A 17,542-nucleotide genomic window follows, 5' to 3' on the forward strand; every position below is an offset into this window, starting at 1 on the left:
TGGCTACCAGCAGCTAGTCCAAATTCCAACTAGATGTGATAAAAAATCTAAAAGGGAATCCATCCTTGACTGGGTCCTAACAACCCCACATTGTACCCCCACACAGGCAGTCTCCCAGACACCTTAAGTGACCACAACATAATAAACCTTATATGTAGTAGAACAAGCATATGCAAAACCACTAACTATAAATCCATTAGAAACACAAAATAATTCTCTCCTGATGTGCTCAATACTTTACTCTGTAACTGTGACTGGACCCCCCCCTAAAAACCCTCCCACCTGACCAGGCTGTAGCATATTTTAACAAAACATTTCTGCAACACCTAGACACTGTCGCTCCATTGCACAAAATCAAGGTTAGAACCTCTACAAACCCCTGGTTCAGTAAAGAAACCAAACAAATCCTCAAGTCCAGAGACACTGCCTGGCTTTACTATCAAAAAAACAAAAAAACACAAAGCCTAACTAAGTATCAAGAACCGCGCAACCATGTGAAAAAATGGATTAGGCTAGGCAAAAAAACCTACTACACAACATTACAAACTAAATACCAACACAACCCCCCAAAATTTTAGAAAAATGTAAACCAACTACTAAAACCCACCCAAAAGGCTACCCCAAACCAACCACCCCTGACATTAAAGTTCCCATCGAAACACAATTCAACTCCCACTTTATGAACTCAATTCTATCCTTAGTATCACAGGACAGATCCTACCTCATTATCCCCCCCCAACACAAATCACACTAATACAAGTTTTACCCTCAAAACAGTTTCCACCACTTCAATCAAAAGCATGCTCTCCAAACTAAAAACCTCATCAGCAGCAGCCGACCTACTCCCCAGCTATTTCTTGAAACTCACAGCAGATGCTATTGCTATCCTAATCTCCACTCTCATAAATAGATCAATTGTTGAAAACTATGTGCCCAAACTGTGGAAAATATCTTAAGTTACACCTATACATAAAGGCGGGACCTCCACTGAACTTAATAACTACAGACCCATTGCTTTAGTCTCCCCCCTGGCCAAAATCCTAGAAAAATGCATCTATATGCAGGTGCTAAAATATCTCCTAGACAGTAACATCCTGTCACCTACTCAGCTTGGTTTCAGACCTGCCCATAGTACCACTACAGCCCCCCTCTACTTCACAGACATAGTAAACCATCTCAAAAATGAAGGCCTGCAGGTGTCAACTCTTTTTTTTGGATGTGTCCAAAGAATTTGACACAGTCTCGCACCAAACCCTGCTAAACAAAATAAACCAATATTACCTATCAAATTCTACTCTTACCTAGTTCCAAAGCTACTTAACTGACAGGTACCAAGCTGTGATATGGGAAAATTCTCTCTCTCCTCAGCTGCCCATAACTACAGGAGTCCCACAGGGTTCTATCTTAGGACCACTACTATTCACAATCTTCACAAATGACCTCCATACCTCTACACAGCATGCATCTGTCATTCAGTATGCAGATGATACTACCTTAATCTGTGCTGCACAAAACATTCCCACCCTCCTGCAAACAACTCAACTAGCATTCTCTAACGTTGAAAACTACCTTATCAAAGCCCAACTTATCCTCAATCCAAAGAAAACTCAGCTTATGATTATAACCAGTTCTAACAAAAACACTGATAACAGTCAATTCATTATCTATTCCACAAATGCTACTCCAATCGCTCCAGTGGCACAGGCTAAGCTATTGGGAATAACCATAGACTCCCACTTAAAATTTGATAGTCATCTCAACTTAACTATTAAAAAAGTACATGCCAAACTGGGATCACTCTGCCGTATCAAACCGTTTCTTACAAACAACACAAGATCAGCCATTGCTCGCTCCCAAGTTCTAACCACCCGACTCTATACATCTCCCATTCTGACTAATCTCAACAAAACTGAACTAAGCAAAATGGAACCCTGCTATAACAGAATTGCCCACTTTGCTGCAAATTGCTCATATAGAACTCATCACTGTACTGCTTTGAGACAGCTCCACTGGCTTGAACTGCCCAACCTCCTAACCTACAATAAGCTCTACCTCTGTCATTCTATCTATTACCTCCCCAATAAGTGTCCTGCCCTCAAAAACCTAGTACAACATCACTCAGCCAAAAGGCCTCTTAGATCATCAAGCAAACTACTACTAGAAGTCACCAACAGCTGCAATAGCTTTGGAGACACACTATATAGCAGTTCAGTGGCTAAAAAATGGAATTCTCTCCCCAATAGCATACAAAACACATCGTCCAAAGCCTCCTTAAAAAACCTCATTAGGCAACATCTCAAGCAAAGTTGGCAGTGGCATGATTGCTCCCCAGGCTAGTGAAAGCTGATAACGTACACATACTAAACCTAGAGTACTTGATAATAGTTTTCACTCTTACTCACAAACACTGGCTAATCTACAATGTATGTACTGTACCTGTGTACTATGTATGTATTCTACCTATGTTCCAAATTTCAGCTGTACACCACAAATCTGTTAATTACCTTTATTTTTAAATTAATATTTTCTTGTTTGTTCTCGCCACTGTAACTGTAGATGTGCTGCATACCATTGTAAAAACATGTATATTTTAATTTGTATGTATATTGATCATGTGTAAATATCTAAATGTATCTGTAATTATTCTAAGTGGAGCTTTTCTCCCTGGGCCTCTGCTGAAAAAGGACCTTTTCGGCTCAGTCAGACACCCCCAGTTAACAAATGTAAAATAAAAATAACAAATAAACTCTTGTAATTCTTTTTCTGCACAAGCAGGAAAAGAAGATATTTTTTGTTTGAGGAGTTCCATGGTATGTTGCTGATATTTCAGCATGTGGAACTGACAATTTAATGCTCTAATAGCAAGAGTAGCAGGGGGGTATACTTTTTTATTCCATCTGTCTAATGCTTGGGAATCCCTATCTGAGGGGGTGGGATTGGTAGCTGAAGTTGCTTTGATTCCTTTAGGTCCTTGAGAAATGACCTCGAGGTCAGCAGTAGGATTTTTGAAAAGAAATTTGTGAGAGTTAGGGACTCTGTAATACTTGTCAGGTTTCCTGGGAACAGGAGGAAGGGTGTCAAAAGTCAGACTGAATTCCATAAAAACATCATCAACAACATCCAGGACAGGAGGCATGGCCAAAGGTCTGTGCTGTGGTAGATCTAAGAATTCCCGGAGACTCTTTTTTGACTGAGGGCAGTCCTAACATTCCCATTGGAAATGCTCCCTTAAAGTATGTAGGGTTTCCCCAAATAAAAAATCCTTGGGTGGAGAGGCTGAAGGAATGGATTTCCCTGCATCAGAATCCTCATATGCAGAGAGGAGTTGCATATCTTCATATTCAGATGCATTAGAGTCATCGAACTCCTTTTGATAAAACTACTGGGGACAAGTCTCTTTTTCTTTTGGAAGGGGTACCCTAGCTTCCCTTAATAAGCATAATAAGGTTGTCTGCCATTTTAAGCATTTGAGACTGAGGCAAGAAAGCAGGTGCCTGAGCTTGAGCCATTGTTTTTTTGGCTGTGGTTCATACCCTGGCCCTTAGATACTCAGCAATTTTAGAAAGAACTGAAGACGGGAAAGAAGTCGTCGGTCTGTATTGAGTATTGGTAGTGTGAAGTACTTCCTCAGAAGCCGGTGCCTGCTCAGCGGCTCCAGGCCCATCCGAGGTAGAGACATCTGCAGGATCCTTAGTCGAAGAAGAGTCTCACAGCATACCAGACTCTGAAAGGGTCTCGGTAGCAGCCTGCGAATCCACAGAAGCAGTTATCAGGGGCTGTGAAAGCACCTCACTGAGGACCAGAGAACTGATGACTAGCTTAATGGAAGCTTCATCGCCAGTTTTGGACTTGTGCGGTCTGTCTCTGTTTATATCCTTAAGTTTTTTCGGAAGATCGGTAGTCAGATGGCTTACTGAAGCCATATCAGAATTCAAGGACTGAGAGCAAAAATATCTAGCTACAATAAGGGCCTGACAATGTACTGTTCTGGCATTGAAAAAAGCACAAAAGCGACAGCGGGGGATTTAGTGGTCTGGGCCTAAACAGATGACACAGTAAGAATGGAAGTCTCAATGTGGTATTTGCTTTCCATAGGCGAGACAATTGTTAAATTTTTCTGACATCAGTTAGAGCAAGAAAAAAGATCCCCATGAGGTACTTAGCTTTAGAAGACTTCAACTTCAATTCGGAAATGAAAACTCAGGTAGCAGCCGACCAGCACTCATGCAAACTGCTTCTGCTTCGGGCTCCTCGGCAAGAAAGACTGATGCAATGGCGTCGGCTGCCTGTTTCTATACCACTGATGACCTGACGTCAGTCCTGGACCGACAGCAACCGATGGAAAAATACTAAGCCTCTCGTATTCGGGCTGACTGAGGGCTACCCCTGGCAGGATAACCCAAATGTGATGACTGCAACAGTAAAACACGAAGAACATCTGTAAATAAGCAGCTGTCTTGTCTGAGTGAGACATTGCCACAGAAAATGGTGATTGTCTTGCTCTGGCTGTGTGCTGCTTCCATAAATAAATAAATGAAAAAAATGTAAGCTGTTTATTTGGGTAGGGTTCAGCAGTGTATTATGGTTCATTATAGTTTATACACATGATAACCCAAATGGTATGACATTCTAATTCATACACCATGGGTCACCTTACAGTTAAGCAGAAACAAAGCTATAATACCTAGAAATGAAATAATTCAAATTTTTTTCTTTGCTTGTTTAATAAGTATTTCAACACTAATCAGAGTTTTTTGTTGTTTAAAGCCATGATGGATGTATTGGCAGTAACAAGCCTATCTCAACACAGCCAATTAGAAACTACAATGTCTTTACACCATATAAATCATTGTTTAAGGTACATTGATCACACACACACACACACACACACACACACACACACACACACACACACACACACACACACACACACACACACACACACACGTACATACATTTATATTTCAGCTTCCCCTACTACAAAAATGATGCTACACTACTGAACCAAAGTCCATCTATCTGGCTTGAAACTAAGTGCATCAAGCTTGGGAGGGTGTCATTGTAACTTAATGTGGCAGTTCTTACCAAAAAGTGTATACAAATGATGTAAAGTGCTGTAAGTAGAACTGTTACTTCAAAACATGATATATGCAATTGTAAAACAGAATTAATGATTTCAGAATATATATATATATATATATATATATATATATATATACACACACACACACACACACACATATAGATCTTTTTTAGACAGAAAGAATTCCTACATGGCACAGTTAATAGAACCAATTAACTAATTAAATGCTACATATAAGGAAGAACAGTAGACCTACCAGTTAGAGAAATTAGCACCTTGTGGGGGGGGGGTGTCTAGAACATCAGTCCTGGGTGTTACGCTGCATTAAGGAAAAATCCCCGTGGGCAAATCTGAGAAGTCTGCACATCTTCCTGTGAAGACAATCAGAAGAGAGACACTATACAGAAGGACATTTGTATTCTATGGTCTTTTATTCTTGCCAATGCAGAAAGGAATTATTGGACTCTTTTTGAAGCAAATGACCTGCTTGTTGTGGCTCTTGAATTTTTGAAAAAAAAATACTCTGTGTATTTTTTTCTTTTTGTTCAGAACGTTATGTGCTGTAATCCACTGACATGTCCAGGAAAGATTCAAAGCAATGTTTCACTCCTTAGTCATGACAGTGGATTAGGGGTCATTGTCATAATATGGTACTGAGGGGATCTGGTATAATATGAACTCCCATTTCTTCAAGCTTGCCAACATCATTTTGTGGGGGTGGGGCAAGCTTGTGTGTAGCAGCAAGTCTGCCTGCATCATACACTATTCTGTTGATACCACAGGTAGGATTTACTTGCCATGAAACAAAGGTTTTGGGGCAGTTTTACTTTTGACTGTGCCACTACGTTGCTCAGCACTTTATGCTGAAGAACATACTGGCAAAGAAGGTGAAAACAGCTGTGATGATGTACGGTGCACAGTTGTTGTCGCTTAGGCCACTCCATCTGGGCTGTCCAGTACTCCAATGGTGCTGACTTGCTGAATCATATATGATCAGGAGGGGGTATTTTGCATATGGACTCCATGCTCAGACTGCAGTGTTTACAAAATACAGAATTACTAGATTGTGGAAAACTCTACATACCAGCACTGCTGCACTGCACTCCACTGTTTATGATTAGGGCCTGATAGTTTCTGTTAAGTTTCTAAATGCGTTTCCCACCCTAATATTACTCAGCTATTTTAGACATAATAGCATGCATATAGTTTAAAACAATTAGCAAACCAGAATCAGAGAAAGTTAACTAACCAAGAAAGTCTAAAAAATAGCTGAACTGCAATTATTACTTAAAATTATGGGCTTAAGAAAAGGTATTAATATTCTCGGCAGGCTATTTGTGCAGATGCGGAGATGGAATAATTGACTTCTATGCTTGAATGCATCCAAATACAATTACTTTGTGACAGGCTGTATAAATTCTTGGAAAGTGAACTGGAATAAAACAAGAAAATTATACCGTTGAACATATTTAAGGATAAGTGGGTACATAAGTACTTAGTATCTTTACTCCTTGTTTCACCTCCTGCTTAAATATATTTTTATTTCTTGAAAGTTATATTTCTGTCTTATTAGCAAATCCCATGCATATGTTGTTTGTATTTAACATGAGACAACATCACAAGAAATCATTTTTAATTTAAATCAGAAACTAGACTGATGCATAGGGAAGTACTAGGCTAGCTGCACCTGTAGGCCATTTTAAGCCTAGCTTTTTTTTTTTTTTGCTGAGTATCAAACCCTGTACCTCTTGTCTGTGAGGTAAATACCTTAGACATAATGCCAACTCCTATGTTCTGTATCAGTTTTATGTTCTATGCCTGTTTGTTGTAGGTTCCATTCCTGATCTCATATTATATTTAATGAAGGCAGAATCTGCCATCCTCCCAGCAGGGTCTCTAATAATGACAGGTAGTTTGTTTCACTTCCTGTAAGTCGTTATTATATTTTTGAGACTGTCTGTTTCAATTGTGCTTCATTAAACTATTGGAACCAGAAATATTTTACCTGTAGCATTTTTGGTGCTAGTCCAAGCTGTCATATTTTGGTAATATAATTCAGTGATGCTGTGTTATCTGTGGAATGTCTGTTATATGTTTCCGGAAAAAGAATTGACTTAAGAAAAATATTATTAAATTAACTTTAGGCATTGATATGTTCTTCATTAACAGGAAAATAAGTACTTAAGGATAGTTGATATATTAAAATTATGTAAATGTTTTCAATTCATTAAAACTCAGTCAAGATATTAGTTTAAATACTTCAGGCTAAAAGTCAAAATTTTGAGGTATATCATTGCAATCTTTAAAATAGTTTAAAGGAACCCTGCCTCTGCATATTAAGGTGAAGCTATAAATTATATACTAAAATAATGTTTTACAAACAAATGGTAGCTAATATCAATGTCTGCATATAGGCCAGTTCGGGCAGTACAAAGGTTATGAATCTGTGTTTTATTATTATGTTTACATATTTATTTACTGGCATTTCAATACATCTACTGTATTTGATGTTCTCTGAGCTTTAATTGGTATTCATTGATGCATTTTTTTCCTTATAAGTATCTTTTTCGTTTATGTGTTCACATTTTGTTTAACTTTTTTAACGTGTCCGGTATATTGGTGTCTTACTCTAATTGTTTCATGTACGCATTCATTCATTATAGGATACAACTTAGCCCTACTTCTTTTGCTGCTGTTGTTAAAAAAGTGAAGCTGTCAGACAAACTACATGCATTTTAATTATACAAAAGTCCACATATTTGGCTTTCAAAGCCTTAAAACACTTAGTTCAGACACAGAGACAGCAGGCTAAAGTGAAGTGTCTATCTGATTAACAGAATGCTATAAAAGCTGTTAGTTCACTCTGCTACAGCAGGCCGAAGTGAAGTGTCTGTCTGATTAACAGAATGCTCTAAAAGCTGTTAGTTCACTCTGCTACACTTTTTGTACATGACATTGAATTGTAGAACAGCCTGTGAAGTTGTGAAAGTGGTTTGGATACTGTTCTATGGATGATACTTAAGACTGAAAGATGCTTTGTTAAGCACCTTTCTTATGTCTGAAAGGTAAAGTTGTGTTTTCTCCTAAATTCAAAGCAAAATTGTAGCACTCTGTGTGTTGCAACAGTTTTACTGTTAAATGCAGTGTTGAATTTACCAACTCTTAGTTACAATTTGTGAAATGAAGTGGACCCAGACTTTTGCTGTCTGTTTTTATTTGAATGCCTCCATTTTCACTGTAACATATTCCATTTAACTGACCTTGTTTCATCTGACTTAATTCCTTTTATTTTACTTTATTACATTGTGTTTCTGTTCTTGTAGTTTCAGTTAGTATTATTTTGATTTTTACTCATTCATTGTATTTGCACGGTTGGTGGTACATGCCTTAACTATTTAAGCACTTAAATAAACTTGAAATTTTATTCATAGTAAATAACAGGCCCCACTCATAATTACTTAGTTCTCCATTAATTTCATTACAAATGCCATTTAAGAAATCACAAGGTATAGATATCTTAGTGGTAATGACTTGTTATAACTTAACTCTACAAAGGAAATAATAATTTCTATGGAAGAATAGAAAGCTTAGTTTTAGTGATCTGCTCCATTGTTATTTTATATTCACACTTCTGATAGATATTAGTGATTATATCCTCAATAAAGGATTGTCTGTATACTTCAAGCATTTGCAATTATTTTAGAGATTCCCCTTATCAGTCAAGATATGTATGTTAAATGTATGAAAATCCTGCCTTCTACCACAACTTATAAAGCTTCTTTAAGGCTGTTGAGAAACAGAATGTGCATAAATCAAGAGTGATGGTTATAGTATTTTGGTATAAGTTGCACTTCCCCACTGAGGCGACTGTAGACAGGGATAAACAGGTACCCTTTACCACAGATAATGATAATTTGGTATGTTTACAGGATAGGTTAGGAACAATATTTTATTTTTTTACATTTATTTTACATTTGTTAAACGGGACAGTCCGACTGGATGCATGCCCATTTTCAGCGGAGGCCCGAGGAGAAAAGCTCCCAAAGTAGAAAAAAAAAAAAATTTATTACATATCTCAAAAACTTCAATGTATATCACATATTACGAATGGCGTAATGGTATAGTTGGTGAAAAAACATTTAGACAGTAATAATATATTTACAAAGGAATATCAAGACAATCCATACACATAACATCTATACAAAATCTAGAGAAAGAGTTAGCCAGGCTTGATACAGACAATCCATACACATAACATCTATACAAAATCTAGAGAAAGAGTTAGCCAGGCTTGATACAGTAGCAAGTCCGGTTTGACCCCAGGTGAAGTTTAAGTTTAGCTTTGAACTGACCTAGAGAAGAGAGTGAGGTTATCTCAGGAGGTAGTATGTTCCAATTTCTGCCTGCAGAGTTAGTAAAGAGGGAGTCACCGGCTAAGTTATTAGATTTACAGGTCTGGATAAGGAGTCTACTGGAAGAACGCAGTGATCTAGGGTTGTTATAAATAGTAACCAGGTTTTTGAGTGCAGGGGTGTTTTCAGGATTGTATAGAATTTTGTGTGTCATAACTAGTAGGTTATACAGTATTAGACTAGGTAGTTGGAGCCATCCAAGCTGAGATAGGTTAATGCAGTGATGTGTCCTGAAAGGAGATCCAGTAACAAACCTGGCGATGTGATTATAACAGATAGTGATTTTATTCAGAACAGTCTTACTAGTATTGTGGAGAAGAGGGGATGCGTACAGGAGAGAGGAGAGAAGATAAGATCGAGCAATGGCAACTTTAGCTGGGGGAGTCAGAAAGCTTTTTATTCTATACAATGAACCTAGTTTTTTATTGATGGTTTTGATCAGTTGATTGACATGTAGGTCAAATTTTAAATTATTATCGATGGTGACACCCAGTAGTTTTGTAGAATGGTCTGGCAAAATTATTGTGCCATCCTTTGCTTTGATTGTAAAGTTAATGCCGCTAGACCTTCGTGTTGGAAGGAATAACAACATTTTAGTCTTTTTGGGATTCAGTATTAGGCGACGATTTGAGAGCCAGTTTTCTATAGTGGTAAAGGTGGACTGGGTAGTTAACTGTAACTCTGTAGGAGATGTTCCTGAGCAAATTAGCATGGAATCATCTGCATACTGGATACAGTTGACTTTAGGAATGACAGTGTTCAAGTCATTGATGAAGATAGAGAATAACAATGAGCCTAATATAGATCCTTGTGGTACACCCAGGGTGTTAGGCAGCAGGGTGGATAGTTTGGTCTGCCATAACACGGCCTGTTGTCTGCCACTTAGGTATGAATTAAACCATTGTAGGGCTTTAGGATCTAGACAAAGAGATTGTAGGGTATTGATTAATAATTGGTGATCCACCATATCGAATGCTTTGGACAGATCCAGAAATAGAGCTGAGGAAATAAGGTTATTATTGCGGTGGAGATTTATGGAGTTGGTGAAGACAAGTAGGGCTGAGGTAGTGCTATGGTGAGGTCTGAAGCCATGTTGGGTATCTGCCATTAGGTGGTTGTTAATTAGGTGTTGCATAAACTGTTTTTGAATACATTTTTCCATAATCTTTGCTAGAGGAGAGAGTATAGCAATAGGCCTGTAATTGGAGAGTTCTGTAGAACTGCCTCCTTTATGAAGAGGGATTACATAGGATATTTTCCAGATATTAGGAATATTTGCTTCTGTTAGAGTGCGATTGATAAGTAGTGATACTGGGTAGGCAATGGCGTCGGCTGATATTTGCAGGTATTCAGCTGGAAGTTGGTCAGCTGAGAGAGTTGTGGGTTTTAGTTTTCTGATTAAGCGGATAAATGATGTAGCAACAGGTTGGAAGCTAAAAGAAGGTTTATTTGTAAGGGTAGAGCTACCTGGACTATGGGAACTTAGAGGCAGTTGGTTGGCTAAGGCTTGGATAGTCTCAGTAAAGAATCTGTTAAAACTGTCAGAGACTACTTCTGGTGGTTTATTGATATAGGCATCTGGGACAGGGGTGGTAGAGTGACCAGGGTGGCGAAGATTATTTAACCCTGACCAGAACTTTTGAGGGTGATTTTGATTTTCTATTTGTAGTCTGTGGTAGTATTGTTTTTTGTCTAGTAGTATGTGTTTTTTAGTTTCATTCCTAAGTTGTCTATATTTAATTTGATCATGCGGAAGTTTAGTGGTTCGCCATAAAGCCCAAGCTTTATTTCTGAGGTTAATTTTAAGCCTGGTCTCTTTTGAAAGCCAAGGAGCAGCTACTGCCTTGGTTTTCTTTGAGCGAGTAGGGGCATGAAAGTTAAGAATCTCAAGGAATTTGTTGTTAAAATACAATACCGCTTCTTCTAGGGGAAGTTGTTTTAGTATGGACCAGTTGCACGAATTTAATTCTAATTGGAATTTGGCTGAGTCAATTTTTTTTTTATTTCTGACCGTTCTTAGTAAGGGTAGTTTGGGATTGGTGACTTTGTGCTTAATTATGTATGTTAGATGGTGATCACTTAGACTATCAGGGAGGGTTCCAAATGTATACAGGTTAGGGTGACTATTAACAAGTACCCAATCAAGTATACTTTCTTTCTGGTTGGATTTGCCTGCTCTTGTTGGGGTGTTGATAACTTGTGTAAATGAGTGCAGGTTAATATGGGTGGTAGGGGATTCTAAAGAACAGGAGGTCCAGTCTATGTTAAAGTCTCCGAGAAGTAAGGTTTCTTGGGGGTAATGGCTAGATATCCAGTGGAGGGTATCTTCAAGAGTACCTATATTATTACCTGGAGGAATATACATACAGATTATATAAATGCTTTTACTGTGGTTAAGTTGCAGTTTGGTGGCTAGAATTTCTAAGTTATTAATCTGAGGTGGTTGTAAGACATCCGTAGATACAGTCAACTCAGATTTGTAAAGTATGGCTACCCCACCCCCTTTTCTGGACGTACGGTCCATCCTGTGTATATTATACCCAGGGAGTAGTATTTCATTATCAGTAGTGGTAGGTTTTAGCCATGTCTCAGATAGGCATAAGATCTCAGGAGATAGATCAGCAATGAGTGCATGAAGTTCATGCACCTTATTGTTGATGCTTCTAATGTTGAGATGACAAGTTAGGAGAGAATTAGATGGCTGGGAAATTATCAGGTTGAGGCTTAGGTTTGTGGTAGAGGGAGAGTACATGTCTAAGTTGTTAGGGCCGGGGTTGGGGTGTATATCCCCATCAAGTAATAGACTAAGTCTAAGCTTGGAGGCAAGTTTCAGGAATTTCTCTACAATCTTATAGTAGTGTTTGAGTTTAGGACTAATTTTCCTGGTGTAGATGTGAGGGGATTGAGAGCATGATGTTATATGCACCCAATTACTATGGATGTGATAAAAGTTTGGATGTTTGGCTTCTGGAGTGTTTGTGTGAGCCTTAGAGATTGGGAATCCTAATAGAGGTTGGGTTTCATATAATGTTAGGAGGTATGGGGCCAATAGGGTAGGTAGTAGAATAAGGTACCACATCATACCTAATGTGAGTGATGAACTGTGTACCTTGAAGTGAACTAGCAGCTGTTGGAGTGAGGGAATTATGATTAAGGAGAGAGGAGGAGACAGCTGTGAGTAATTTGAGATACCACAAGGTGATTGGAGCTAGTACATGTGGGTGTGGTTTAATGGCAATAAATTTAGAGGTAGTAGGGGCGGGTGAGATTTGGGGGCAGGGAGGGGAGCGGAGAGAGCCCCAGCGAACGGAGCGGGGCTATAGTAATCCTCAGTTAATGCTACCTTAGCTTTAGTTAATACCTCAGTTAGCTAGGTAAGTAAATCAACGTAAACACCAGGAATATACTTAAACTATTTTGGGACCATAGACCCTAGTCAGCAGCTTCCAAAAGTAAGTATACAATAATGTGTAACCACCTTGGCTCTTCGGAGAAGCTGCTTGCTTTAGTTATTTTTTCGGCAGAGAGTGGTAAATTCTGTCCTTGGACTGGGTGCTTAGGGGGACTGCGACTCAGTGGAGCTACCTAAGAAGTGGGAATAATACCAGGTAGAAGTTAGGGAAAGAGGCACAGTTAAAGGTCAGTAGCTAAACAATCCTTATAGCATCCTTACAAATCAACCGACAAGAGAGCAGTGCAATTTGATTTAATATTCACAGTTTTTACAACTCTCATCAGTCGCTAGCATTATAATACAGTACCTGCAGTCGCTAAGAGTTTGTATAGTACTATGGTTAAACAGGGCATAGGCAGACACAAAAGCGACTAGCATCTAGCTATCCCAACAGTCGCTAGCATTTACAACAGTACCTACAGTCGCTTAGAGTTTTAACATCACTTTAGTGAAACAGAGCATAGGCAGACAAAAATGCGATTAGCGTCTAAATTTCCCATCAGTCGCTTGCATTTAAAACAGCACAAACAGTTGCTACCATATTAAACCAAGATTATTGTTAAGCTTATCATAGGCAGACAATAAGCGACCTGCATCTAGCCTTCCTAACAGTCGCTAGCATATAAACAGCACTATGAGCACTCAAAAACCAAAAAATTAGCAGGAAAATTGTCAGCAGGTATCATTACAGGACTACACCGCTAATGCTCCGCTAACTTTTAAGGATATGTTTTTGTACAGATATAGTTTTACATATAGGCAGTTTAGGAAACAAATAAATGAATTAAACAGACACAGCAGAAAGAAACAAACCCACTAGATACGCTGCCGACAGGGTCTAGGTTCACCGGATGTTTGAAAATGGCGGGTAACCAAACTTAAAGCAAAAGCTGAAAACTGTTTAAAAAATACTGTGAGAACTACTACTAACTAATCCAGCTTTAACACGTATGTCAGCACTATTACTTATATACTGACATTACATGCGACCAGGACTACATATCAATAGGAGAAGCTGGTATGAGTCCACAAAACAACGTGATTCAGAAATCTCCAGCAGAAAGAGCTCACAAATCACAGAATGAGTACATAAATGCTCATAGTTTGCATGGTTTAGACAAAAAAGTACATCCTTCCATGTGGCACTTCCACACCTCACTTCCATACCTTAGTGATCTCACTCTGAGGTCGTTGTCTTGGGGAAAGAGTGACTGAAAAAATTGCCTCACTAAATCTCTGCAAGACTGTGATCCAGGAGAACAGTAAAAGTGCCGTGCACTTGAAGCAAATAAATGACTCCTCAGTGGCGTGAGCACCTATGTACAAACAGCAACTACAACTCAAACCTCTGTAGGAATGAGCAATGATGAGCTCAAACTGCTATAGAAATGAGCAATGATGAGCTCAAACCGCTGTAGAAATGAGCAATGATGAGCTCAAACCGCTGTAGAAATGAGCAATGATGAGCTCAAACCACTGTAGAAATAAGCAATGATGAGCTCAAACCGCTGTAGAAATGAGCAGTGATGAGCTCAAACTGCTGTAGAAATGAGCAATGATGAGCTCAAACCGCTGTCGAAATGAACAATGATGAGCTCAAACTGCTGTAGAAATGAGCAATGATGAACTCAAACTGCTGTAGAAATGAGCAATGATGAGCTCAAACCGCTGTAGAAATGAGTAATGATGAGCTCAAACCGCTGTAGAAATGAGCAATGATGAGCTCAAACTACTGTAGAAATGAGCAATGATGAGCTCAAACTGCTGTAGAAATGAGCAATGATTAACTCAAACCACTGTCAAAATGAGCAATGATGAACTCAAACCACTGTCGAAATGAGCACTCTCGTATTCAGCAACTGGATGCAAGTCTGGGTAGGACACTTCTCTTGACCAGCAATAAGGTTTAAATGAAACTGAAAATCTAGATTTTTATCTGGCCTCCTCCAGATGCTTCTACACAAGACAAAGCAATTACTTTTATGAAGTGTAACTGCAAGCTAATGTAGCTGGATCATGTTCATAAAATCACAATTATGTTATATTCTATTTTATTATAAAGTCAGGGAAGAAGTCATTGCATGCAGACACTCAAACGTATTTCACTGGTCAGGGATTCACATTGATCCATTCAACAGTTTTGTTGAATGCTGCTGGGTCCAAAATAAAGCTAAAAAACACTTTCAGTGATATGAAAAACAATTTTTTTCACAGAACAAGACTCCATGCACCTCTTGCGCGGAGGAGACCCTGAACACTCCTGAATTGCATATACCAACACTAAGGTCACATAACAGGAAAAGTGCATCCTCAAAGGTAACTGAAAGTAGCTTTCATCTATTACACCTTGACTGAACAACATTAGATTTTAAGTTGTTCGGTAACTTGACACATTCACGCTTGTTTCATCTCTACTTACCGCCTCAGTGTGTACAGGATGCACAGCAAACAGCAAAGCTGTGAAAAAGGCCAGCTGATTGTCTTTGAATACTGCCTTGTTGCAAGTGTACATCAGTAGAGCAGTTACAGCACAGTGCAAAACGATATTTATCAGGTGGAAATAATAAGGTGCCATGTCAGCCAAATAGACGTTTAGCCTAGAAAATAAAAACACAGTTGTATTAGCCACTCATGAGACCCAGAAATGAAGTTAGTAAAAAATGGTGTTCTCTATTGTTTTCCTATCCTGAGCCTTTAGTAACATTATTTGAGGATAGGATTACAGATATAGAACTAGCTTATCTAACAAACGATACAAATAACTGTCAATCATTTTATAACATTTTCCTCTGGAAAACTGTTTTCTGTAAATGAAGAAAAAAACTGGCAGATACAAACACACACGTACGGAAACATACACACACACACACACACACACACACACACACACACACACTCACACACACACACACACACACACACACACACACACATTCAGACACACACACACACACACACACACACACACACACACACACACACACACACACACACTCAGACACACACACACACACACACACACACACACACACAAACACACACACACTCACACTCAGACATACAGTCTTTTTTTTCTGTTTTAAAAATGCAAGACATATATTCATTTCTTTAGTTTTGTTGTAACACTTTGCAAACTGTAACAAATAATCTGTCACTAAATGAGTCAACATCATATGATTGAAAACTCAACTTGCTCAAAGAATTGAACAGATTTTTTGTAAGGTAGGGCAAAACCTTGTGGCTTCACAGGTAGGGACGAGCCCCGAACTTAACCATCTCTAAGGTTCCAACAACTTGGAAAAAGTCTGAAAGCCCCAGTAATTAAAAATTCAACAAAATGAGATATTTCCTATTAAACATAATCTAAAAACAAATAAGGAAAGCAAGACTGGCAGTTCTATAATAACACATATTGCCAGTACCCTGCAACAAACTACTGTTATAAAACATAATATACTTTTTCACTTTTTCCTTAATAAAATGGATAGTATTATAGCTCCCAGAGATAAGAAAACCACCTTTCATGTCTTTAACTATAGAAACATAAATCAGTTTGATGACTTCAGTGTATACCATCAAAAAGATTCTCCAAGAAAAAGGTTGCTTGAACAACCCCTTTAAAAAATATCACTGGTTGTACTATGATGATGATGATGGTGATACATTTTTTTGACATAGAAGTCTGGTTGTCAAAAGGTTCTCAACATCCATGAGCTGTGCTACTTGACAAAATAAATAAGAGATTTTGCAGTGTTATGTCATAGACTAAACTACAGTCTCCTATGCACTGTCTCCGTCCTCCTGAGACGATCAAAGTGCGATCATTTCAGCAAGTTACTTGTATCCTTTCACAAGTCTGAGGAAGCACTTAACAATGGCAATTCTGATTACTTAAAATCAAGCCAGGTGATACATGTAGGATTACTTCTAACTAAAAAAAAAATCTATAGCAACAAGTACATACAGGTGGTCTAGAACAGCAGAGGAAATGAAGTGACAGGAACATGTGACAGAATGAATAAAAGTAACCAGAAATGGTTACTTCTGAATGCGGAAGAAAATACACAGATTTTCATTTATAATAACTGCAAAGTTCCAGCTTCACGCATATAGCATCTAACAAGTGATGCCAAATATGTTTGTACTCTCAGTTCTTCCTCCATTTAAAATGTATATACAATCTCTAAAAAAACAACAAAGCACTGTGTCGGAAGGTGAACCAGGATGAACGACCAACTAGAATAACTACGTTTATTCCACAAATGACAAAAACGTGTTGTGAGTGCTTTCATATAATAAAATATTATACTTCATCAGACAAAGGTCCAACACATTCTATTCAATTTAAACTATAAAATAGCAGTGTCATCATGATGTTATTTCCTTTATCTAATTAATGACTTTCCAAATCAAACAATACATATTACAAACACCGTGTTCACTAACATCTGTATTTAGAAACTGATATGTCCCTATTACCCTCAGCAGCCTACCTACTATAAACATACATAGATACTTGTATGAAATACTTAAAATACATTTATAAAATTTATATACACCATTTTGTTATAAATTAATTAACCTAATGTAATA

At 38.2% G+C, this 17,542-nt stretch overlaps 1 protein-coding gene across 1 annotated transcript in view; it reads right to left on the bottom strand.

Annotated features, from left to right (window-relative positions):
- TMTC1 (transmembrane O-mannosyltransferase targeting cadherins 1) overlaps positions 1–17,542 on the bottom strand; it is a 2,511,834-nt gene that overhangs the window by 2,014,699 nt on the left and 479,593 nt on the right. The window contains exon 2 of the mRNA XM_044087246.1: positions 15,369–15,546. Within this exon, the coding sequence (XP_043943181.1) occupies positions 15,369–15,546 (178 nt within the window). The remainder of the gene's footprint in view (positions 1–15,368; positions 15,547–17,542) is intronic.

Source organism: Protopterus annectens, chromosome 11.part0, assembly GCF_019279795.1.
Source record: "Protopterus annectens isolate FY-2018-M chromosome 11.part0, PAN1.0, whole genome shotgun sequence".
NCBI lineage: Eukaryota > Metazoa > Chordata > Ceratodontiformes > Protopteridae > Protopterus > Protopterus annectens.